The sequence below is a fragment of the Dipodomys spectabilis genome, unplaced genomic scaffold, assembly GCF_019054845.1.
Source record: "Dipodomys spectabilis isolate Male_0828 unplaced genomic scaffold, ASM1905484v1 ptg000066l, whole genome shotgun sequence".
Lineage (NCBI taxonomy): Eukaryota > Metazoa > Chordata > Mammalia > Rodentia > Heteromyidae > Dipodomys > Dipodomys spectabilis.
This window is the reverse complement of record NW_024870743.1, coordinates 8,440,181-8,466,208: the sequence shown is the minus strand read 5'-3', so window position 1 is coordinate 8,466,208 and position 26,028 is coordinate 8,440,181. Positions and strand designations below refer to the sequence as shown.

The following is a 26,028-nucleotide window of genomic DNA, read 5'->3' as shown; positions in this document are numbered from 1 at the left end:
GCATGAACTATGATATGGTCTATTTTGGAGAAAGTTCCATGAGCTGCTGAGAAGAATGTGTACTGTGTTGTTTTAGGGTGAAATACTCGGTAGATGTCAGTTAATTCCGCTTGAAGTATGGCCTCACTTAATTCGGTAGCTTCTTTGCCAATCCTTTGGTTGGTACACCTGTCCTTTGGTGAGAGTGGCGTGTTAAAGTCTCCTAGTATTATTGTATTGGGATCTATTTTATTCTGTAAGTTTGAGAGCATTTGTTTAACATATCTGGGTGCACCGATATTTGGGGCATATAAGTTGATGATGGTTATATCCTCCTCTTGGATTGTTCCTTTTATTAATATGTAGTGTCCGTCCTTGTCTTTCTGTACTGATTTTAATGAAAAGTTTATTTTGTCAGATATCAGGATAGCTACACCTGCTTTCTTATTGGGGGAATTTGATTGGTAGATCCTTTTCCACCCCTTCACTCTGAGTTTGTTTGTATGTTTGGCTGAGAGGTGGGTCTCCTGAAGGCAACAGATGGATGGGTCTTGTTTTCTGATCCAGTCCTCAGTTCGTTTTCTTTTAATTGGCGAATTCAGCCCATTTATATTAAGAGAAAGTATAGAGAGATGCATTGTTGTCCCTGCCATTCCGTTTTCCTAACTTTTTCTTCTTTCCTTTCCTCCTGTGCTTGCTCAGTTAGACTTTGAGTAATGCCTGTTTGGGGCAGTTCCCAGTTCCTGGTTGCTTTCTTCAGGTTGTGTTCCCCCTCTTAGAATTCTTTGTAATGCCGGCTTAATGTTTATGTATTCATTTAGTTTTTCTTTGCTATTAAAAGTTTTCAGTTCTCCATCGAATGTGAATGCTAGCTTTGCCGGGTATATCAGTCTGGGTTGGCAGTTATTGGCTCTCAGGGCTCATATGGTGCTTTCCCAGGCTTTTCTTGCATTCATTGTTTGTGTGGAGAGATCTGCAGTGATTCTAATTTTTTTCCCGTTGTAGTATAGCTCCTTCTTCATTTTTGCTGCATGCAGGATTGTTTCCTTATTATTCAGATCCATCATTTTTACTATAATGTGTCTAGAAGTGTTTCTCCTGGGATCTTGCTTGTTGGGTGTTCGATAAGCTTTTGTGATGTAGTTAAGATGGTCGTTTTTGAGGTGGGGAAAATTTTCATTGACTATCTTGTTAAATAGGTGTTGCATTCCCTTGCTCTGGAATTCCTCACCTTCGTCCACTCCGATTATGCGAAGGTTAAATTTTTTAGCATTATCTGCTTGCTCTTGAATTTCCCTTTGGTTTAATTTGAGTGATTTTTCCATATCTGTCACTTTTTGGTCCAGTTGGTGTATTCTGTCTTCTGTATCTGACACTCTACCTTCCATTTCATTCACTCTGTTGACCGTGGCTTCTATTGTGGTTTGCATGGTGGAAATGGATCCCTTTATGGATTCAATGTTGGTTCTCAGAGTACTGATCTCACCTCTCAATGAGGTGAGATCAGTATGCATTACCTCTAATTTGGCGTTTATCTCACTTCTTACTGAGGTTTGTGCAGCTTCTATTTTTGCATCCAACTTTTGTTTGATATCCTGTATATCTTTTGATAGTTCATCCTTGTGCTCTTTCAATTTCTGATCCATTTCTCGCTTTATTTCTTGAGTCATTGCCTCCAGCAACCCTTGGATGTAGCTTTTGTCTTCCATTCCTGCTTTGCTCCCACTGGGGCTCTCCCCTGTGTGGCTGCTGGCTTTTGAGGTGAGCTTGCTGTCCTGGGTAGTGGTAAACCTTGTGATTTTTCTCTGTGATTTTCGCATGGGGGTTCAGGAGACTGCTCTTCAATCTTGTTTTGGTGTGTCTGTCTTTGTTTGGTTGCTGATTCTGTATTGGTAGAGAGAGTCTGTGCCTGATCTGGATTTTGTTGGGAGCCTATTTCCAGCTGCTATTCTGACTTACTTAGGATTCTCAGCTCTCTGCTGTAGATTGCTGGCAATTCCCGCCTTTGGAAGGGTTGAGCAGCCTAGACTGCTTGTGTTTGCTCCTGCGGGTGCTCTTGGGAAGATCAGATGCTCTGGATGCACTCTCCCAAATACTGGAGTCTGCTATGGGCTCCTGATGTGTTTTTGTTTGTTTGTTTTGGGCTGGTTGTGGGCTTGAACTCTAGGTTTGGGTGCTGTCCCTCAGCTCTTCAGCTCAAGGCTGGCACCCTACCATTTGAGCCACAGCCCCTCTTCTGACCCTTTTTGCTTTGTTCAGGCGCCGGACCCCGGGCCTGGTTCCGGCCCCAGCCTGGAGCGCGCTCATTAGGCCTGTGCTAATATGTATACCACCTAGGTTATGCAGCCTGGAGGACACAGTTCAAATTTCTTCTACTGTTGGTAGTCTTGCCCCAGGGGCGCTGTTCCTGGCTTGGGCATTTAAGCTCCCTTCCAGGGGCACTCTTGCTCTGGCCTGGCCAGCAGAGTGTGCTCCACCGGCTGGTGGAGCTCTCGAACAGTTCCCAGTTTTAGTGGGTCCTGTGGTCCAGGTGTTGGGGTAGGGAGTCTAGGTCAGGGTCTGGGGATTCCCTCCAGCTCTGGTCTCCCTTGATGGATTCACTGTCCCCTGTGGGGTACTCACCCTGCAGGTCGTCAGTTGTTGTTGCAATCCGAGTTCAGTTGGGGTGGTTGCGGGCTGGGTTGGGTGGCCCCCGCCGGGTCGTTGCGATCGCGATTGGGCGGGTGGTCTGCGGACAGGTCCCTTTGTCGCTCTGCTGGTGCCGGGCGGCTTTGGCGGTATGGAGCCTCTCCGCTCCGGTGGAGAGTGAGGGGTGGGGGTGGGATCCTCGTGGAGACTCCCGGCTGGTAGGTTTCTCTGTTCCTTGCGATCCGCTGTTCTGCAATCCGGTACCTGGTGATCTGCAAGCAGCCCCCTGTGTCTCTGTGGTTCCGGCAGCCCCCGCGGGGCCGGCTGGCCGGCGGCTTGGCGCACTGCCGCGCGGCCAGTAAAGGTTGGGGGAGGGGTCTTCGCTCTTCTCTGTTCTGAATTTCTTTTCCTCTCTTTCTTTTTTTTGTTATTTTCCACCTCTGGTTTTTCTCTGAGTGTTCGTCTTTTTGTTGTTGTCGGTCTCTAGGGGAGATTAAGCGTTGGAACTCGAACTCTCTTTTTGGTTGGAGAGAGCTGTGGCGTTTCCCTACTGCCCCGTCGCCATCTTGGTCCGGAAGTAGGATAAAACCTCTTGTGTCCCTATCTTGAGGTTCATTTCGCTTAGCATCATCTTATATGGTCATATGTACATATCTTTTGACCTTTTCTGCTTCTCCTAGTATTTTTTCATGTGATAAAATACATGGTGATAAGGTTTCTTTTGGCTCATGGATTTAGGTGTTCTGGACCTGCATGTGGTAAGTTCTGTATGTCCTGTATACTTTCATCATGGCAGAGAGAACGTGATAGAGCAACGTGGTTCTGTTGTGTGCAAAAGACTCCTGTTACAACCCAGGAAGCAGAGAAGACTGAGGAGGGACCCTCCTGACTTAGTTTTTTTTTTTTTTTAATCTAAGCTCTACTTCCAAAAGTTGTTAACCCTTCCCAGTAGTGCCATCAAGTTATGAATTCATTGTAGATTAATCCATGGATGAAAGCATAGACCTTTGCTTTGCTTTTGGACGTTTAGATTGTGTGCAGTTTTTCTGGACTTTAGATGGATCCATATTGGGTATGTTATGTATACGTGTTTGCACACTAATACTAGTATTTCCCCAAGACAGTGGCAGAAATGTGTTCCTGAGTTAAGTGGTTTCATGTGCTTTTCTAGTTTTTCCTTCATACCTGTGAATAAGGGCTCACTTTGTCTTGCACGCAGCTGTAATGCTGGCATGTTACTGGAAATACAGTAGATCCTCATCAGTTTTTGTTTTGCTGGGGTTTTTGGAGGATCATGGCATCAGAGGTCTGGGTGCTAAGACAGAAATTCAGAATATCTGTGCATTTCATTTAGCATATAGATCTGATTAAAGAGGCCATATCTAGTTTATTGTGATGCTTCTATTTACTTATTTAATAGCTGGATATGTGCTTATCATTTTCCTCAGATTGGCAAATGTACATCATGGATTTTCACAAAAGTTCCAACCAGCTGCCTCTTTTAGGACTATAGTTTGTATTTTAGGATTTTCTTCTTTGTTTTACGTGGTCCTTTTTTCTGTAGGACCTATGAAGTTGAGTTATCGGTCTCAGTCACAATGAAACCTGTGTATGCTCAGTGTTCTACCTTTAGGGAAGTATGGTGATTTTACTTACCACTTTAGAGCCATTATGTGCCACTTTGAGATATGTTTTCTGGTTTATACTTGGTTGTAGCTATCCGTTTACTCATTATTCCCCCTCCCCCGGCTCTGTCTTTGTTCTCTCTTATCTCTCTGTCCTTCCACCTATTCTTCATGAGGCCTTCTTTCCTCACTATTTCACTAGAGTAGCTGGTGTCTGGATTCCACTGGTGTCTGATCTTGTTTTACATTGATGGGTCAAATCTCAGTCTTCATTATCTAACCTGTAAGTGACATTTGACATCCTTATCTCCTGGACCACTTGTTTTCTCAGGTTCCTTCTAATCTTCCTAGCTAAATGCAGATCACAGTTGATCTCAGTTTTATACAAGCTCTTCCCTAACTTGTTGGTCCATCCTTCCCCAAGATGACCTCCTAATGATTACGATTTTAAATATCAGCATTTATGCTTACAATTGTCTGCTTTAAAGCTCCAGGCTTCTGGGTACAGCTGCCAACCTACCATCTCTACTTGTATTTCAAATAGACATGTCAGTCTTGATATGAGACTTGGCACTGCTGATTTCAGCCCCCTTGCTCTACTCAGCTCTTATTTGAATAGGGGCCCTCTCTCTGTTTCTAGCTCATTGGAGAAATAATTTTCTTATTTGCCTTCCTTGTATCGTGTCCTCAAAGTTTGTTATAGCAAGGGCCATGTCTTAGTCTTCCTGGCAACCCAGATTCCTAGCACAGGTCCCAACTCAGTGAACTTCATGGATATATCACATATCTAAAGACATACATCCAAAGTGATTAAAAGTAGCCAAGGAAGGACAAAATAAGATAGCATTATTTTTCCTAAATAATAGCGTTCATAATCGGGTTCAGGACTGCTGAGAGATCAAAAAGGCTTGCTCCTTAGAACTTTTTTTTTTTGACCCATTTTTTTTTTTTTTTTTGTCGGTTGTGGGGCTTGAACTCTGGGCCTGGGCGCTGTCCCTCAGCTCTTCAGCTCAAGGCGAGCGCTCTACCACTTGAGCTACAGCGCCACTTCCGATTTTCTGGTGGTTTATTGGAGATAGGAGTCTCACGGTCTTTCCTATCCGGGCTGGCTTTGAACCGCGATCCTCAGATCTCAACCTCCTGAATAGCTAGGATTACAGGCGTGAGCCACCAGCGCCCGGCAGAACTTTTTTTTTTTTAAATTGTGAAAATACTGTACAGAGGGGGTACAATTACATGGGCAAGAAAATGAGTACATTTCTTGAGAGCTTGTTTGGAAGTTCTAGCAGGGGAGCGCAGCTACTCATATACCCTTGACTGAAGACTGGTCCTCCTCTGTTGGGGATAGTCATCCTCTTCGACCAAGCACGCAGCTTTGGGAGGGACTCACATGGAGCCGTGAGGGAGGAAGGGGACACCCGCCTAGCCAGCCAGATCAGCGGAATCAACCCTGGTGATCAATGGGGTGACAGATGTCGTGGCCAGATCACCTTCACATCCAAATGAGTACATTTCTTATCAAGAATTGTAGCCTCCTCCTTTGTTTCCCCTTCCCATCCCATCCTTCCCCCGTCCCCCCCAACTCCCCCCCCCCACCAAAGTTGTAAAGTTTGTTTTCGACATAATGACTTGTACATCTCATTGTTGCAATGGGTCCACCTGTATCCCTATTTAAATGATTTGTTTTTTCCCTTCCCCTCCACAAATTATAACAATATCAAATACAGTGAAAGCAGGAGTTATACTGTGGGGGAGAGACATACAAAGCAACAAAGAAATCATCTTATAAATGTGTTAGAAACAATCGCATGAAAGAATAAAACATTTGATTACATATCTTAGGGTTCATTTCCTTAATATCAACTTATCTGACCTTTTCTGCTTGACTCAGGCATATACTAGATATTGCAAATAAGGGAAACCATGGGACCTATGTTTCTTTGGACCTGGCTTACTTGACTTAACGTAATTTTTTCCAAGTCTTTCCATTTTCTGACAAATGGGGCAATGTCATTCTTTCTGATGGAGGCATAGAATTCCATTGTGTATATATACCACATTTTCTTGATCCATTCATCTACTGAGGGGCGTCTGGGTTGGTTCCATATCTTAGCTATGGTAAATAATGCTGCAATAAACATAGTTGTGCTGGTAGCTTTAGTGTGGTCTTGTTTGTGATTATTTGGGTAAATGCTGCTGGGTCATAGGGGAACTCTATGTGGAGTCTTTTGAGGAACCTCCATACTACTTTCCAAAGTGGTTGAACAAGTTTACACTCCCACCAACAATGCAGTAGGGTTCCCTTCTGTCCACATTCCCTCCAGCATCTGTTGTTGTTAGAGTTCTTGATTATAGCCATTCTAACTGGGGTGAAGTGGCATCTCAATGTTTTGATTTGCATTTCTTTTATGGCTAGAGAGGTTGAGCATTTCTTCATGTACCTATTGGTCATCCTTCTTTCCTTTAAAGAGAAGCTTCTCTTTAAGTCTTTAGCCCACTTATTTATTGGGCAGTTGTTTCTTTGAAGATTTGTTGAGTTCCAGGTATATTTTAGATATGAGACCCTTGTCCGATGTATGGCTAGTGAAGATCTTCTCCCAATCTGTGGGCTTTTTATTGATCTTGCTAGCTATGTCCTTTGCCATGCAGAAGCTCTGTAATTTCATGCAATCCCATTTGTCCAACCTTTCTTTGATTTGTTGTGTTTCTGGGTCTCATTTAAGAAAATTTCGGCCTGTGCCAAGGAGACCTAGAGTTTCTCCTATTCCATCCTGTAATGTTTTCACGCTCATAATATTCCTTTATTAACCTTTGTTTTGCCTCCTCTCTCTCCCTATCACGCTCATACAGAGTCCTTTGCAGGTATTCAGTCTTTTCATTTACCATGTTTACCAGCAGTGTTTGTAGAGCTTTTTGGGAACTCTCCTCTGGATTATCCATTATCTGTTCTGTCCCCTGATTATCATGAGTGGGAGTTATGATACCGGACTTGCCATTTTTCTTGTGTTTTTCCGGGTTGCTCTACCCATTTAGGATGAAAATAACACCAGTTTTGTTCTAGCACACTACTTTAAGGCAAGCACCAACCAAAGTCTGTAGTTGCATAGTCAAAAGTCTGCAGATACAATCTAGTTCAACAGATTCAACATCAATCAACTATGTATTAATGGGCTACAAACCACAAAGAAGAATTTGGCAAACAGAAATTATTAGGTTTAGGGAGAGATGTGGGTAAAAATAGGAATAGAGGGATGTGGAAAGGCAAAGCGAGAGTTAACTAAGTCCTCATCTGAAAGCGGGAAATAGGTTGGATGGAATGATAGTAGAGAGAGAGAAAAAAAGAAGAAAGAGAAAGAAAAAAGACAAGAAAAAAAAGAAAAACAAAAATTAAAAATTAAAAAGTGCAACACTTAAAAAGTATTCAAATTTGAGGGGCTGGGAAGGTGGCTCAGTGGTAGAACGCTTGCCTTGCATGCCAGAGGCCCTGGGTTCGATTCCTCAGCACCACATAAGCAAAAAGAAAAAAAAGCCGGAAGTGGCGCTGTGGCTCAAGTGGTAGAGCGCTAGCCTTGAGCTGAAGAGCTGAGGGATAGCGCCCAGGCCCAGAGTTCAGGCCCCATGACCGGACCCCCCCCCCCCCCCCCCAAAAAAAAAAGTATTCAAATTTGAAAACGCAATATTTAGAGAAGAACTTGGATAGAATAAGAGAAGGGGAGGAATAGAAAGGAGACGTGAAAAACTTAAAACTAAAAATGCTTAAACTATTATATAGGTGTAAAGAGGTAATAGTGCTATTAAGGAATTTAAGTCTAAATGGTTTTAAATTGAGTAATAAATTTCTGGATTAAGTGTGTACACAATGGGGGCTAAGGTCTAATAATGGGCTACGGGTATATCTGAGGATGAGCAGAACAGCAATTAATCACGCAAAGAAGAATGAAAGAAGAAAAAGTGAAAAGAATGATTAGGAAAGAAAAAAGAAGGATCAAAAGGTCAGTAGAGCTAAACAACAAAAAAGTTTTTTTTAAAAAAGAAAAAAAAGGAAAAAAAGAAAAAAAGTATATACACATATACCCCTAATATAAAAATTATAAGAGGAAGAAAAAAAAGTTAATAGAAAACAATATTTTAAGTTAAAAATTAAAAATTAAAAAAAGTTTTAGATAATTTTTTTTTTTTTATAAAAGGTACAAAAAAAGAGTTCTTTGATTTTTTTAGGGGGGAGTGGGAAGATCTTGTATTTCCCTTGTGTCCATAACCAGTCTGTTGTTGGAGTCACTGGTCTGCTTGTGGTGTTTGATTTTCCTGTGGCTTGGATGGTTTCTTAAGTCAGTTTGTTTGAACAGGCAGAAAAATGCTCTGCTTTACCCAGGATTTTGCGATCCTCCTCCCAGGGTAGTTCAATGGGAGGGAGATCTGCTTTGAGTATCACAATAGAGGGAGATGGTTGTTTCCTCTAGTTTGGAGATGCTGTGATGAGGCTAGGTTCTGGGTAGAGTTGAGGCCTTTCAGCAAACAGCAGCTTTTCCCTGAGGAGCTAGCTTCTGAGAAACTCCCAGAGCCCAGCTTGGAGCCTTTCTCAGGGTTTATGTTTACTGAATTTCAATTGATTGTCAAGGCTGCTGTAGGGAGGGGCAACCTCTGGCTCTGTTTACCCAGTGAAGAAAGCCACTCCTGGGGCTGGTGGCCAGGGCTGGGTGACTTTTCCCTGGATGGAGCTGAGCCTGGCAGGTCAGGTTAGGTTCCTGTAACCTGCTAAATGACTCTAGTTTTCTTCCAAGGCCTGAGTTGGAGGTTGCAGCTCAGCTGGGCCTTTGTCAGTATCAAAGATGGAGATCTCTTTTAGTGGGAGGGGGAGAGGTGGCCTTCCCTCCTTTGCTCCCTGAGAAGGAGGGAGGATGTCAGGCTTCTACTCACACCAGTCTTGGTTCCTGGGTCGTCTCTGGTCTGCGAACTGCAGGATGAAGATGTCTGCTCCTTGTCGGTTCTTGCTGGTGTTGAGTAGAATCTGCTTGTCTACCACGTCTTTGTTCTGGACTCTCTGTGTTGCAGGTATGGTGGCTACGTCCGCTGCCGCACTGTCAAGTGTTCAGATAAGTCTCCTTGCCTGGATTTTCCCTCTCTGGCCTAACTCTCTGTCCTGTGATGGCACACTTGGTGTGATTCTCTGACTTAGGACTGTTCACTGGAACACTGAAACTGCTTTCCATGTGAGAGCTTGTTTAGCCTCCAGCTTCTCCTCCACCATCTTTCCAGAACTCCGTCCTTCGAACTTCTTAAGTGGTGTGTGTGTGTGTGTGTGTGTGTGTGTGTGTGTGTGTGTGTGTGTGTGTTAATGGTATGGTTTATTTTTTTCATGAAAGTGTACCTTTCATGTATAGTCACCTTTCTGTGGAAGAAGCTCAGCTTTCATTGGAAATACATAGGAGTCCAAAACTACCAAAATCTAAACATAGTATATGTATATACTTTTGTCTAATAATTAGTGAATGGGTTAAAACAGTCTGATATCAATGGTTTATTTCATGGAATATTTTTTCTATTGCATTTTTAGATAGGTACTTTGAAAAGTAGCCTTACCTGAAAAACTATATTAAGCAAAGCAAGCCAGGCCCAAAGAAATAGAAGTTTCATGGCTTCCCTCATTTGTAATAACTAAAATATGTATATGATATTCTTAGCAGGAGATCACAATAGCCCAATAGCCAGGTACGTAGGGCCACATATTTTTTTTTTTTTTTTTATGTTTTCTTTTTGTGTGTGTGTTTTTATTAATAAGTTTTTTATTGTGAAAATACCGTACAGAGGAGTTACAATTACATGAGCAAGGTAATGCATTTCTTTTTTTTTTTTTTTTTAATTTAATTTAATTTTATTTGTGAACATACTGTACAGAGGAGTTACAGTTACATGGGCAGGATAATGTGTACATTTCTTACCAAGCATTGCAGCCTCCTCCTTTGTTTATCCTTCACATCCCTTCCCAGCCTCCCCCCTCCCCCCCTAATCCCAATCCTTCTCCTTCCTCCCTCTCCCCAGCCCCCCGCCCCCCCCCAACATTGTAAAGTTCGTTTTGGACATGACAACTTGTACTTCTCATTGTTGCAACAGGTCCACCTGTATCCTTAAACAACTGGTTTTTCCCCATCTCCTCCACAAGTTATACTGACATCAAATATAGTGAAAGCAAGGGTTATACTGTGGGGGAGGGACATACAAAGCAACAAAGAGATAATCTTATAAATGTGTTAGAAACACATGCATGAAAGAAAAAAACATTAAAATACACATCTAAGGGTTCATTTTCCTGACATCACATTATCTGACCTTTTCCGCTTGACTCATACATATACTAGATATTACAAATAAGGGAAACCATGGGACCTACGTTTCTTTGGGCCTGGCTTACTTCACTTAATATAATTTTTTCCAAGTTTTTCCATTTCCTAACAAATGTGGCAATGTCATTCTTTCTGAAGGAGGCATAGAATTCCATTGTGTATATATACCACATTTTCTTGATCCATTCATCTACTGAGGGGCATCTGGGTTGGTTCCATATCTTAGCTATGGTAAATAATGCTGCAATAAACATAGTTGTGCTGGTAGCTTTAGTGTGGTCTTGTTTGTAAACATTAGGGTAAATGCCCAAAAGTGGGATTGCTGGGTCATAGGGGAGCTCTATGTGGAGTCTTTTGAGGAACCTCCATACTGCTTTCCAAAGTGGTTGAACAAGTTTACATTCCCACCAACAATGAATTAAGGTTCCTTTCTGTCCACATCCCCTCCAGCATCTGTTGTTGTTAGAGTTCTTGATTTTTGCCGTTCTCACTGGAGTGAGGTGATATCTCAATGTTGTTTTGATTTGCATTTCTTTTATGGCTAGGGATGTTGAACATTTCTTCATGTGTCTATTGGCCATCCTTCTTTCTTCTTCAGAGAAGTTTCTCTTTAAGTCTTTCGCCCACTTATTTATTGGGCAGTTGTTTCTTTGAGGATTTGTTGTTGGGGGGTTTAATTTTTTGAGTTCCAAGTATATTTTAGATATGAGACCCTTGTCCGTTGTATGGCTAGTAAAGATCTTCTCCCAATCCGTGGGCTTTCTATTGATCTTGCTAGCTATGTCATTTGCCCTGCAGAAGCTCTGCAACTTTATGCAATCCCATTTGTCCAACCTTTCTTTGATTTGTTGTGTTTCCAGGTCTCTATTCAGAAAATTTCGGCCTGAGCCAAGGAGACCTAGGGTTTCTCCTATTCCATCCTGTAATGTTTTCAGAGTGTCTGCTTTGAGTTCAAGGTCTTTGATCCATTTGGAGTTGATTCTGGTGCAGGGTGATATATAAGGATCTAGCTTAAGTTTTCTACATGTAGTTAGCCAATTTTGCCAGCACCATTTACTGAAGAGGTTGTCTTTCTTCCATTCTATTGTTTTAGCTCCCTTATCGAAGATTAGATGGCTATAGGTCTGTGGGTTCATTTCTGGGTTTTCAATTCTATTCCATTGGTCCTGAGGTCTGTTCTTATGCCAATACCAAGCTGTTTTGATTACTATGGCTTTATAGTAGAGTTTGAAGTTTGGTATTGATATTCCTCCAGCAGTGTTCTTTCCATTCAGGAGCGTTTTTGCTATTCGGGGTCTTTTATTGTTCCCTATGAATTTTTGGATTGCCTCTTCTATTTCCTTGAAGAATGAGGGTGGAATTTTGATAGGTAGTGCGTTGAATTTGTAGATAGCCTTGGGAAGTATTGCCATTTTCACGATGTTAATCTTTCCAATCCAGGAGCATGGGAGGTTTTGCCATTTTTTAAGTTCTGTGTTGATTTCCTTTTTCAAGATTTTAAAGTTTTCATCATAGAGGTCCTTCACTTCTTTAGTTAAGTTAATTCCTAGGTATTTTATTTTTTGTGGGGCTATTACAAATGGAGTTGCTTTCCTAATTTCAGCCACACTTTTCTCATTGTTGGCATACAGAAAAGCCATAGATTTTTGGGGGTTAATTTTATAACCTGCTACTTTGCCGAAGTTTTGAATCAGCTTGAGTAATTTGGGAGTGGAGTCTATGGGATTCTTTAAATACAAGATCATGTCATCTGCAAAGAGGGAGAGTTTTATTTCTTCTTTCCCTATTTGGATCCCCTTTATGTCTGCATCTTGTCTTATTGCTGTAGCTAGGCATTCTAATACTAGATTGAAGAGAAGTGGAGAGAGTGGGCATCCTTGTCTTGTTCCTGAGTTAAGAGGAAATGGCTTTAGTTTTTCACCATTGAGTATAATGCTGGCTGTAGGTTTGTCATATACAGCCTTTATCGTATTGAGGAATGTTCCATGGATTCCTAATTTTTCCAAAACCTTCATCATAAAGGGGTGTTGGATCTTGTCGAATGCTTTTTCTGCATCTATTGAGATAACCATGTGGTTCTTATTCTTGCTCCTGTTGATGTGATGAATAATATTAATTGATTTGCGTATATTGAACCAGCTTTGCATCCCTGAAATGAATCCTGTTTGATCATGGTGTATGATTTTTTGGATGAATTGTTGAAGTCGATTGGCCAAAATTTTGTTGAGAAGTTTTGCATCAATGTTCATCAAAGAAATGGGTCTATAGTTCTCTTTCTTTGATGAGTCCCTGCCTGGTTTTGGGATGAGGGTTATGATGGCTTCATAGAATGTGTTCGGTAGTGAGCTTTCTCTTTCAATTTCGTTGAAGAGTTGGAGGAGTATTGGTGTGAGCTCTGCTTTGAAGGCCTTGTAAAATTCCGCTGTAAAACCATCTGGTCCTGGACTTTTCTTAGCTGGGAGGTCTCTTATTGCTGTTTCTATTTCAATGCTTGATATGGGCCTGTTAAGCTGGTTTAACTCATCTTGGTTTAGTTTTGGCATGTCAATATTTGCTAGGAAAAGGTCCATTTCTGTCAAGTTCTCAAACTTATTAGCATAAAGTTTTGAGAAGTATTCCCTTATAATGTTCTGAATCTTGGTTGTTTCCGTGGTGATGTTTCCATTTTCATCTCTGAGTTTATTAATTTGGGTGTGTTCTCTTCTTTTTCTGATAAGATTTGCTAAGGGTCTGTCAATTTTGTTAAGTTTTTCGAAGAACCAACTCTTTGTTTTGTTGATTCTTTCTATAGTTTTTTTGGATTCTAATTCATTTAATTCTGATTTAATTTTGATTATTTCTTTCCGTCTACTGGATTGGGGTTTATCTTGCTGCTCTTTTTCAAGGAGGTTTAGATGTGTCATTAAATTGCTAGTTTCAGATTTCTCCAATTTGTTGATATGGGAGCTCAGAGCTATAAACTTGCCTCTGAGTACTGCCTTTGCTGTGTCCCAGAGGAGCTGGTAATTTGTGTGTTCATTTTTGTTGAATAGCATGAACATTTGAATTTCCTTTCTAATCTCTTCCATGACCCACTCTTGATTCAGCAGTGTGTTGTTCAGCCTCCATGTGATACTGGACTTTCTTTGGTGGCTTTTGGTGTTGAGTTCTAATTTTATTCCCTTGTGGTCAGAGAGAATACAAGGTATAACTTCAATGTTTCTGAATTTAGACAAGTTTGCTTTGTGGCCTAAAATGTGGTCTATTTTAGAAAACGTTCCATGTGCTGCTGAGAAAAACGTGTATTCTGATGCTGCTGGGTGAAATGTTCGGTAGATGTCTGTTAAGTCTAGTTGATCTATGCAGCTGTTTAGATCTGCGGTTTCTCTGTTGAGTTTTTGCCGAGTTGATCTATCTAGTGGGGAGAGTGGTGTGTTAAAATCCCCAACAATTAATGTCTTTGGATCTATATGGGATTTGAGGGAAAGTAGTGTTTCTTTGATAAATTTGGGTGCTCCATTGTTTGGCGAATAGATATTTAGAATTGTAATATCCTCCTGAAGGAGAGATCCTTTAATTAGTATGTAGCGACCTTCTTTATCTCTTCTCACGAATTTTAATTTGAAGTCTATTTTATCTGATATTAAGATTGCAACTCCCGCCTGTTTATGGGGGCCGTTTGCTTGGTAGATTTTGTTCCAGCCTTTAACATTGAAAATGTGTTTGTTTTTACGGGCAAGATGTGACTCCTGCAGGCAGCAGATAGAAGGGTCTTGTTTTTTAATCCAACTAGACAGTCTATGTCGCTTAATTGGAGAGTTCAGTCCGTTAACATTAAGAGATAGGACTGAGAGGTATTTGGGAGTTCCTGCCATGTTATCCACCTTCTTGGGGGCTGCGAAAACTAGGTTCTACCTATGGTTCTTGGATTCTCAGTTTGGGTGCAGTTTCTTGGCCTTTGTTGCGGTCTTGTTGGTTTTCTATGTGTAGGACATCTTTAAGAATCTTTTGTAGGGCTGGTTTGGTGGAGATGTATTGTTTCAATTTTTCTTTGCTATGGAAGGTTTTTATTTGGCCTTCAGTTATGAAGGAGAGTTTAGCTGGGTACAGTATTCTTGGTTGATAGTTGTTTGTTTTTAGGGCATGGCATACATCATTCCAGGCTCTTCTTGCTTTGATTGTCTCTGCTGAGAAATCTGAGGTGATTCTAATTGGTTTCCCTTTATAGGTGATTAACCTTTTCTCCTTGACAGCTTTAAGGATCTTTTCCTTGGTCTGAGTTGATCCTGTGTGGATTATAATGTGACGGTGGGATGTCCTATTCTGGTCTAGTCTATTTGGGGTTCTAAAAGCTTCTTGTATCTGAATAGGCCTATCTTTTTGTATGTTTGGGAAGTTCTCTGCTAGGATCCTGTTAAACAAATTTCCTAGACCATTAACTTCTGTTTCTAGGTGCTCCTCTACACCCATTATCCTTAGATTAGGCCTTCTGATGGTGTCTTCTAGGTGTTGAATAGATCTATCATACTTCTTGGACTTGTCTTGGATGGTTGTATGTTCTTTCTCTATAATATCTAGGCTGTCTTCAATCCCTGAGATTCGATCTTCTGCATGGTCTAACCTGCTGTCAAGACTCTCTACTTTGTTTTTTATCTCTTTTCCTTCTAATTGGTCAGCTTTGATGGCTTCAAGTTCTTTGTTGAAGCTCTGTTTTAGGTCTTGTATGAATTTCTTTACTTCCTTAATTTGGTGTTCAGTGTTTGTTCTCAAATCACTTAGTTGATTGGTTATGATTTCTTTGGACTCCCATTCCTTCTGTTGGGTTCCATTCAGCATTCCCTTTGTGGTCTCCCTGACTTCCTTCAGCTCTTTGTTAATGGATTCCATGAATGCCTTTACTGATCTTTGTGTGTTCTCTACCTGGTCTCTCAATTCCTGAATTACTCTTTGATTAGCTTCCTCCCGTTTGTGGGATTCCTGCAGTTCTCTTTCCTCCCGTTCCTGGGATTCCTGCAGTTCTCTTTGAGTGTTCTCAGCCTGCTCACGCCATTCCTCCCTTTCTCTTTGAGTATTCTCAAGTTGTTCACGCAAATCCTGTATCATTTTTTGAGTAGCTTCCTCACGCTTATGATATTCCTGCATAAACTTTTGGGATGCCTCCTCTCTCTCCCTATCACGCTCATACAGAGTCCTTTGTAAGTTGTCAAACTTCTCATTTATCATATTTGCCACCAGTGTTTGTAGAGCTATTTGGGAACTCTCCTCTGGATTGTTCATTATCTGATCTGACCCCTGATTATCAAGATTGGGAATTGAGATACCTGGATTTGCCATTTTTCTTGTGTTTTTTCGGCTTACTCTGCCCATTTGAGATGAAAATAGCACCAGTTTTGTGCTAGAACACTATCTTAAGGCAACCATCAACCAACGTTTGCATTTATACAGTCAATAGTCTACAGATACAATCTAGTTCAACAGATACATCTATTCAACATCAAACAACTATATGTTAATGGGCTTCGAACCGCAGAGAAGAATTTGGGAAACCAGAAATTTTTAGGGTTAGGGAGAGATGTGGGTAAAAATTAGGAATAGATTGGTGTGGGGAGGCACAGGGAGAGTTAACTATGTCCTAATCTCAATGCAGGAAATAGGTTGGGTAGGATGCAAGTAGAGAGGGAGAGAAAAAGAAGAAAGGTAAAGGGAAATGAAAAGAGACCAGAAAAAAAATTAGAAACGTAAAAATTAATATAGTTATGGAGATTGAAAGACCATCTATTTAGAGAGGAATGTGAATATAATGAGAAAACAGGAGGGAGATAGAGGAGATGTGAAAAACTTAAAAAATGCTTAAAATATTATATAGGTATAAAGAGGTAGTACTGCTATTAAGGAATTTAAGTCTCAGAGGTTTTGGATTGAGTAATAAATTTGTGGATTAAGTGTGTACACAATGGGGGATAGGGTCTACTAGTTAACTATGGGTTTATCAGGATGTGCAGGACAAGAGTTAAGGCACATACAGAAGAACAAAAGAAAGGAAAAGGTGAAAAGGATAAGAAAGGGAGAAAAAAAAAGATCAGAAGTTCAGTAGAGCTAGACAAAAAACAAAAAGATAATTAAGAAAGAAAGAAATAAAAAGAGAGAAGACAAGAAAAGAAAGGAAAACGTACATTCGCGTATTCCTAAAATAAAAATTATAAGAGGAAAAAAAAGTTACTGGAAAACAATTATTTTTTCAAAAAAGGCAAAAATTAAAGATTAATAAAAGTTTTAGAAAAGGAAAAAAAAATTATATATATATAAGGTACCAAAAAAAAAAAAAAAAAAAAGAAAAAAGAAAAGAAGAAAAAAAAAGTTCTTTGATTTTTTTTTTTGATTTTTTTTTGGGAGGGGTGGGAAGAATCCTGTATCTCCCTTTTGTCTGTTACCAGCCTCTTGTTGGAGTCTCTGGTCAGCTTGAGGTCCTGTGGCTTGATTGGTTTCTTAAGTCAGTTTGTTCGAACAGGCAGAAAAATGCTCTGCTTTACCCAAGATTTTGAGATCCCCCTCCCAGGTTAGTTTAATGGGAGGGTGATCTGCTTTGAGAATCACAAAAGAGGGGTGATGAGGCTAGGTTCTGGTAGAGTCGAGGCCTTTCAACAAACAGTAGCTTTTCCCTGGGGTATTTTGTGAAAAATTCACAGAGCCCACCCTGGAGCCATTCTCAGGGTTTCTGTTTTTCAATTGATTGTGGAGGCTGCTAGAGGGAGGGGCAGCCTCTGGCTCTGGTTACCCAGTGAGGAAAGCCACTCCAATGGCTGGTGCCTGAGCTGGGTGACTTTTCCCTGGATGGAGCTGAGTCTGGCAGGTCACTTCGCCGTTAAGTTCTTGTGACCTGTTAAATGACTCGTTTTATTCCAAGGCCTGAGTTGGAGCTAGCAGCTCCTCTGAGCTTTGTCGGTATCCAAGATGGAGATCACCGGTGCTGGGGGGGAGGGGTGGCCTTCCCTCCTCTGCTCCCTGAGAAGGAGTGAGGAAGTGGGGCTACTCACGCCGAGTCTTGGATCCTGGGTCGTCTCTGGTCTGCAAAGTGCAGGATGAAGTTGTCCGCTCCTTGTCGGTTCTTGCTGGTGTTGAGTAGAATCCTCTCGCCCCCTGTGTCTGGCTCCTTCGTCCCGGACTCTCTGTGTGAGCGCTCAGGTATGGCCGCGGCTGCGGTAGCCGCTGCGACCCTGCCGCCGCCGCCGCAGCGGCTGCTGGCGGGCGGTCAGATGTGTCTCCTTGTCTTGGCTTCCCCTCTCTTGTCTAACTCTCTGTCCTGTGATGGCACACTTGGTGTGATTCTCTGGCTTAGGACTGTTCACTGGAACTCTAAAACTGCTTTCTATGCGAGAGCTTGTTCAGATTCCAGCTTCTCCTCCGCCATCTTCCCGGAACTCGGTCCGTAGGGCCACATATAATGAAGCATATCAAAATGAACTCCAAGAATTGGAAACAAGAGATTCTTATTATATCCTGTGTGCAGTTGTTTCTATTTTTCTTTTTGTTTTAGTTTTCTGTACCCTTCGTCTTGTATATTAGCTTATCTGATCCATGAAAGGAAAAGAGAATCACAGAATCAGCAGGACAAGTATGAACTAATGCAACAGTGATACACTAGAACTGTGTTGAAAATGAACTTTACAACTTGGGAGAGGATGGGGGAGTGGGAGTGGCGAGTGGGAGAAAATGAGAGAAAGGGGTAAGAATGTTTTCAAATAAATGCACTCATTATTTTACTTAAGTAACTGTAACCCTCCTGATTATCACCTTACAATAAATGAAGAAAAGAAAAAAGTAAAGTAACATTACCTATAAGAAGGATTATATTTTTAATAGTCTGTGTTCATGATGAAATTTGCTGTAAGTTTGTATTAGGTTTAGGGCAGTATTTTGGATTATTTAAGGATTATTTTGGAAGAGAAGGGGTGATTGACCCTAACCTGAGTTCTGTTTACTGTTTATAATCTTTTAGTTTGTCTGCATGCACCATCAGCTCAGTTTATAGGAGGCCAACAAGCTTCTCTGAATTTAACCTTATATTACTAGAGAACGAAACTCCTTAAATAGATTAAATAGAAGATTCATTATAGTAATTGATTAATAAGAACTGTTTCTATGCAACGAACTTAGCACATGAAACTATTCTGCTCCTGTGAATGCAGTTGATAATGGTATCTTTTGTTGTAAGATTTGGAAGATTATATTAGTGCTTAGTAAGTTAACCTTTAAGCCTTGTAGCATGGTAGACATTAATGAGATTTCATGTTAAATTTTATGCTGGGAATTGTTGATATGGTTTTGGGCTTAATCTGTTTCTGTTATTATACACTCTAAATTAATTAGCAGTATGCCACTATGACTATAAAAAGTGTCAGTAGTAATTATTTAGGAGTAAATTTTGCCTAACCTCTTTTTTTTTCTTTCCTCATTATAAGAAGTTGAAAAAAAGCTATTTTCTCATTAACAAGTCTGGCTATACTCTGATCCTGATAGACCACCCTCAAATTAAATTCTTATTCTGTGATCTAAATGTGCCTTTGATTTTACTTTCTTTTTTATTCTCCTGAGGAGAGAAATCTTTTCCTTACAGAAAATCTTTTTATCACATATATTTCTGAGTATATAAATTTCATTTATATTCTGAATAATTTTTACATTTCATATGCTTTAAATTTCCTATCTGGAGCTAATGCATCTGTATGAACAGAGTGAAACTCAGGCTCATTTTTCAAATAGAATAAGGTTCTGTGTCATGCATTTTGATACCTTTCCATTTGTCTGATTTACCTGTGAATGAAGTCATTCTGAATAAGTGCCATATTTCCTACCATGTTTATATATTTAGTTCTATACTTAGGTTAGTTGATGACATTCAAATCATTCAATACGCCCTCTCAATTAAGGAGATTTTTCAAGATGAACAGGAATTGAAAATGTGACATGAAATCTTATTTGAATAACATTTACCTACTCTCGACACAACATTAAGCTTTCAATAGTGTAGTTTCAAACATTTAAACAGTGTAGTAAAACCAGACTGCTTACATTTACTTTAACTCCACACTCCTGAGATTCTAACATACTTTAAGGATATATAATAATGAATAGATAGTACTTTAGGTGTTCTTAGATAGCTCACTTTGCAGTTGGAAAGACAAACACACAAGAAAAACATATTATGGAAAATGCATGAAAAGTATCTATGTAATAAATTAACTGATAAAAGAATGTTGGATAACATCTTAACAAAAATACATACCTAATAAAGAATGTGTATCCAGAATACTACATGTAATGTAGTATCCAGTTCCTACATGTAATGACTAAGATGGACAAACAGCAGAAGAATAGGTAAATAGAACATGTGTTTCTCAATAGAGGGTATGCAAATGGCCAAAAAATACAAGAAAGGTATTAAACTTCATTAATCATTGATGAAATGCTAATTAAAACCAGAAAAAAATAACATTATGTGTGGAACTCTAGCTGCAAGGGATCCTAATGAATGTCTTCTTTAGTTTTGTAATGTCTGGCATCAGAAGGAAAATTTATGAGAGGCCAGAATACATCTGAATGAGCCTATCTGCAGGATGGGAAACAATGTAAAGCCTGCCAGTTTTTATTTATACCTGCATTGCAAACAATTACTTTTTACATGTTTGATGCATGCACAATTTAACATGATTTGTCCTGTCTTAATAAATCACTTATTTTTTTCAGTTTTATTTTCATAATGAATATTGCATTGATCAATATTGAATTAATGGCTTATGCATTCCTTAATGTCCATAGAAACCATTAGAAACTCTGGCATTTTAAAACAATGTAGAATATATGAGTAACCTTAACCTTCAGGTGAATAGAAAATTTATGAACATTGATTAGTTTAGTTTAAGTATGGCTTTTTTTAGAAGTAAGAATAGAATTTATTTCAGTGTGCTAATGGGATATATTATTTAGTATTACAATGAACTTTACAGCTTTTAAGCAATGTAATTGGTAATTTTATAGTACTCAAGACAGAAGTCTGGCAGGCCAGGCTGATCTCTTTTTAGAATCTTACAAGGACCAAATCAAGACACCAACAATGCTGTGTTCTTTCCTGCAAGCTCTGTAGAACTTGTTTCTGTGTTTACTCATGTTTTTGGCAGAATTTAATTCCCTGTGGTTGTGGACTCAGGTTAGCTGTCACCTGAGGGTAGTTTTTAGTTACAAGAGTTGGTTTATGGTTCCTGTCTTCCATCTTTAAGGCCAGCAACTATTTGTTGAGTCTACTCATGCCTTCTTCTATGGCTTCTCTGTTCCACTCTCTGACTCTAGCTGAGAAGTTTTCTGCTTTAAAGGCTCATGTGATCAGCCTAGTCAACTCAGATGTTTCAGCATAATCTTCACAACAGATCTGTATCCTTCATCATATCTGCAAAGTCCTGTTGCCTTGTAATAAAACCTATTCATAGGATCTAGGGATTAGAAAGAGGATATCTCTGGGGACCCACAGTTCTGCCTACTGTAAATGGCAACTATGAAGTTGATCTGAAGAAATCTTAGGACTTTTTAATATGATTATATCCTGGTAATTATTGAGCACATACTTTTTTTGTTTTTTTGTTTTTACATGTGTAGAATCTTAATGTTATATTGAATGAAATAGCCAAACTAAGCTGTCAACTAAGCTCTTTTAGTAACAAAAAATCAAGAAGATTATTTGGAATGGAAAGAGTAAGCCTTAATTTTTCTTTCATTTATGTGTAATACTTTAAAAAAATACTTAGAACTAGGGAGACCTTGTAAGTAAGAAGTTGTTTTAGTAGAATACTTCATCTGTAGATGTGGTCTTTGCCATTTTTCTTTAAAGACCATTAGTGTATGGTTATTGTCCTCATGGAATCTTTCAAGAAGCGAGTTAGGATTTTTGCTTATTCCTTCAAGATTGGCAGGAGATTTCCCATAATATATCTTTTAAGTACTATTAATCATCCACTTATTTGGATGAAAAATCATGTCTTCTAATAGTGTTGAAATGTGGATTATTGGAATATTCTACTTTTGTCAGGCTCACAGAGGCATTGTTTAAATGAATAATTTATTCCTTAATTAGCATAAATAATAATGTTAAAATTTGTGTGTTAAGAAACAAGCATGAATTATTAGATTATATAATACAAAGAGCACATCACTTTCCTCATAACTATTTCTGAAAATGGGTTGTTATTACTATTACAATATTCTATGATTCTTTTTCTATCTTACATCTTCTTTTTTAAGTGGCTTAAGGAGAAACAGTATGCTACTGGTGCTTAGTTTCACATTAATTTTGTTACTAGTCAAGATTAATTTTTAAGTTTCTCTATCTTCAGGGCAGTCACACTATCCCTGTCTGCTCTGTTCTTATTAATGCATCCTTTTGCTCTGGTCATTTTTTCTTTTTCAATACAGGATGAAGTGAGTGCTCTGGGCAATAATTCAGCTGATCTATTACACTGGACCACTGCCACTACCATGAAAGTCCTTTCCAACACTACGACCACCACCAAGGCCGTGCTGCAGGCTGTCAGTGACGGGCAGTGGTGGAAGACCTCTTTGGCTTACCTCCGGCCCCTCCAGGTAAGCGTCCTTCTTCACAGAATCAGCTCATTACTACCACTTTTCATCTCTTTTCACCATTGAATCTTTGATTAATAAAATAGCATCGAGACTGGGCATCGGTGGCTCACGTCTGCAATCCTTGCCACTCAGGAGGCTGATATGTGAAGATTTCAGTTCAAAGCCAGATCAGGAGCAAAAGTCCATGAGACCTTTTTCTCAAGTTAACTATCAAGAGGAAAAAAAAAAAAAGCCAGAAGTAGTGCTGTGGCTTAAGTGGTAGAGGTGTAGCCCTGAGCAATTAAAGTTTGGGGACAGTGCCCAGGCCCTGAATTCAAGCCCCAGGACTGGCACATGCACAAAAGTGGCCCAAAGTCATCTAGGCCTCTCATCAGATCTATCTCATACATAAAATATACTCCCATGAAGGATTTACCAGAGATACTGATACTCTTTGGGTAAGGTTTGTTTATATACGATAATGAAAATTTAATGAGATGAAAAAGAAAAGGATTGTGTCAAAGTTTGCTTTTGCTCTATTCCCAGAGACAAGTACTTGGGGAAAAGTGGTAGTAGTTCAGCTGGGGACAGCTGAGCACTCTTGTTTTGGTTCTGGAAGGAGAGATCAAAGCCAGCAGTAGAGCAAATGAGTTTGTTGCCTTCTTCAGAGCTACTAAAACTTTTTGAGGAGGGCAACAACATGTCAAAGTAAGGTTTTAAGAAGGTTGCACTGATGGTAAAGCGCACTCATAATTTGTGTAACACTGATTGCTTCATTGATGTCAGTCTGACCAGGAAAATCCGCAGGCAATGTATGGTGGGTTGAAGCGTTGCTCATAGAAAATAGCTATTATTCTCAACTTCTCTGCTGAGTACGGTGTCACTCTGACACCCCTGCTTTTGGTCACTGAAAGCCTATCAATCAGTCTCTCCTGAAAATCAGCCTTTTCTCCCTCTCTCTTGTTGGTTCTTTTTTCTCTCTCCTTCCTTCCTTGTTGGTCTATTTTTTTTTAATCTATTGTTCTGTTCAGGGGCAAGAATTTGGTGGTGCTTATCGAAAGGGTATTGTAGCCAATGAAGATCTAGAAAAACAAGGCTGTCATCCCTTTTACGAATCAGTCATCTCAAATCCCTTTGTCACTGAGGTAAGGACAATATGCCTAAGCAGATGTATCAGACTGTCATGTTATTGTAGCTGGGTGCTGTGGCTCATGCCGACTAGCTTACTTAGGAGGCTGAGATCTGAGGATCGAGATTCAAAGGCAACCTAGGCATGAAAGTCTATGAGATTAATTTCCAGCTAATCAAAAGGCTGAACGTGGAGCTGTGACTCAAATTGTAGAGCACTATCTCTAGTCTTGAGCAAAAAAAAAAAAAAAAAGGCTCAAGGATAGTATTAGAACCTGAGTTCAAGCCCTACCTAGGATGGCCACAAAATAAAATAAAACTCGGGCTGGGAATGTGACTTAGTGGTAGAGTTCTTGCCTTGCATGCACAAAACCCTGGGTTTGTTTTCCTCAGTACCACATAAACAGACAAAGCTGGAATTGGTGTTATGGCTCAAGTAGTAGAGTGCTAGCTTGGAGCAAAAGAAGCTCAGGGATAGTGCCCAGGCCTTGAGTTCAAGGCCCAGAACTGACAAAAAAACAAAACAAAACAGAACTCAGATTGTCCTGAAAATATACTTCTTTGGCTTGGTTTTTTACTCATGTCCATTGGTATATATATGTTGATCGATCGTGGGACTTGAAAGCTGGGCCTGGGCGCTGTCCCTCAGCTCTTCAGCTCAAGGCTAGCACTCCACCACTTGAGCCACAGTGCCACTTCTGGCTTTTTTCTTCTTTGCTTATGTGGTGCTGAGGAATCGAACCCAGGACCTCAGGCATGCAAGGCAAGCAGTCTACCACTGAGCCACCTTCCCAGCCCTATTTATTGATTTTGGGTATATCACAACATATGAGATAATAATCTATTGGAAATGTTAGATAAAATAATAATAATATATAATGAGAAGTTACTATTCAAGTCACTGGGAACCATAAAATCCTACAATTGTATTTCTAAGAACATGTTCTTAGAAGAAAAGTCAGCCAATTAAAGGTGAAACTGCTTCTTTTGTCTAGTCAAATGTGACCTATGACACCTACCAGCATGACTCTGTGGAAAGCTTCGCAGAAGTATTACTGAGAACTGGAAAACTGGCAGAGGCTAAAACTGAAGAAGTGTTTCCAACAACAGAAGGTAAGAAAAGACAGTTTCTCAAAAGAGTGGAATTCCTATTACAACAATAATGCTGGGTGAATTAATGAGGGTTAGAGAAATAAGGAAATCCTCAGTAGTTTTTAATTGGCTAACTTGACATCATCATCCACTCAAATCATCTATTCATAATTCAGTCTACTTTTTGAGAGGCTACTCTTTTTTTGTACCCTTTATTGCTGATTTAAAAAGATAGCTAATTGTCTTTAACTTGCTCATTATGTAAAGTGAATATCATTCTGAATGTTATATCATGCTCAATAAATAAATATTTCATATTTTTATGCTTTACCGAATCTAGACCTGTAGTCGATCTTTCCTTGTAGAATTTTTGAAAAAAAAAGTATGTTAACCAAAGATAATTTGCCACCTGCAGTTTTCCCCCCTTTCCTCTCTTTAGTCTCTTCTGTTCTCTTCAACGTTCTGGGGTAGGTTTCTTGTCTGTTTTTGTACTTGTTTTTGATGATGCTGGGGTTTATAGGTGGGCATCCGACCACTCGACCCATCCCTAGTCGTTTCCCCACCCTTTATAGTTTTCAGATAAGGCTTCACCTTTAAGCGCAAATCCTCCAATGTATGCTTCCTGTTGCACTAACTTTTTTATTGGTTGAGACAGCGTCTTGCGTACTCTTATTTATTTATTGTGTAACAGCCTGGAGCTTGAATTTAGGGTGCTGTCCCTGAGCTTTCTTGCTCAACGCTAGTAGTCTTCTACTTAAGGCATAGCTCCACCTTCAGCTTTGTAGTGGTTAATTGGAGAAAAGAGTTTCACCAACTTTCCTGCTCAGGCTGGCATTGAGCCACAATCCTCAGATCTCAGCCCCCTGAGTAGCTTGGATTATGTCTATGAGCCACTAGCACCTGACCAAGTCCTGCCTTTTGCCTGAGTTAGCCATGAACTTCAACCTGACCTCCCAATCTCTGTTTCCTCAGTAGCTCAGAGTACAAGCATGAGCCCTTTATGCCTGGCTTTTCTGTCTTTCTTTTATCAATTACTTCTTTTTTTATGCTGCCTTTCTTAATAAATACTTATGAGTCAGAGACTGCTGAACATCTAGTTTTCTGGTCTATATTCCAGACAATCAGTGATTGAGGAGATGAAGAAAACAAAAGTTTTCCTACAAGTATTATCTACAACTTCAAGTTCTATATAATACTGAATACCTCCCAACTGCCAATTAGCCAGGATAAGGCTGTTTAGACCTAACAGCACATTACTGTGTGAAACAAAATTCAGGAAAATGTGTATGGGAATAGAATTGCTATTTTCCCTCAAACTAGGTGCTGTAACTTGTTTCTGAATGATTATTTTGTTTAATCAATTATGTGTGTGTGTGTGTGTGTGTGTGTGTGTGTGAGAAGAGAATAGATACGACTTTCCCATCCTCTGTGTATCCCTAGAATACTGGAGTTCTTACGAAGTATTCCATTTTTAATTCATTTCTGAGATACATGTTATTCTACCTCTTATTATTTTTTGACCAAAGTATATTTCACAGTTAGGGTATATTTATTTTCTCCCTGCAAAAAGCTATTATATTAAGTCATGATATATCTTATAGTTGATACTGGCATATATGAAGGGTATACTACACTATTCTTCTTTTGCT

At 39.8% G+C, this 26,028-nt stretch overlaps 1 protein-coding gene across 1 annotated transcript in view; it reads left to right on the top strand.

Annotated features, from left to right (window-relative positions):
* Nucleotides 1-26,028, top strand: part of Nbas (NBAS subunit of NRZ tethering complex) — a 306,644-nt gene that overhangs the window by 172,294 nt on the left and 108,322 nt on the right. The window contains exons 36-38 of the mRNA XM_042680768.1: nt 22,013-22,180; nt 23,191-23,304; nt 24,283-24,400. Of these exons, the coding sequence (XP_042536702.1) occupies nt 22,013-22,180; nt 23,191-23,304; nt 24,283-24,400 (400 nt within the window). The remainder of the gene's footprint in view (nt 1-22,012; nt 22,181-23,190; nt 23,305-24,282; nt 24,401-26,028) is intronic.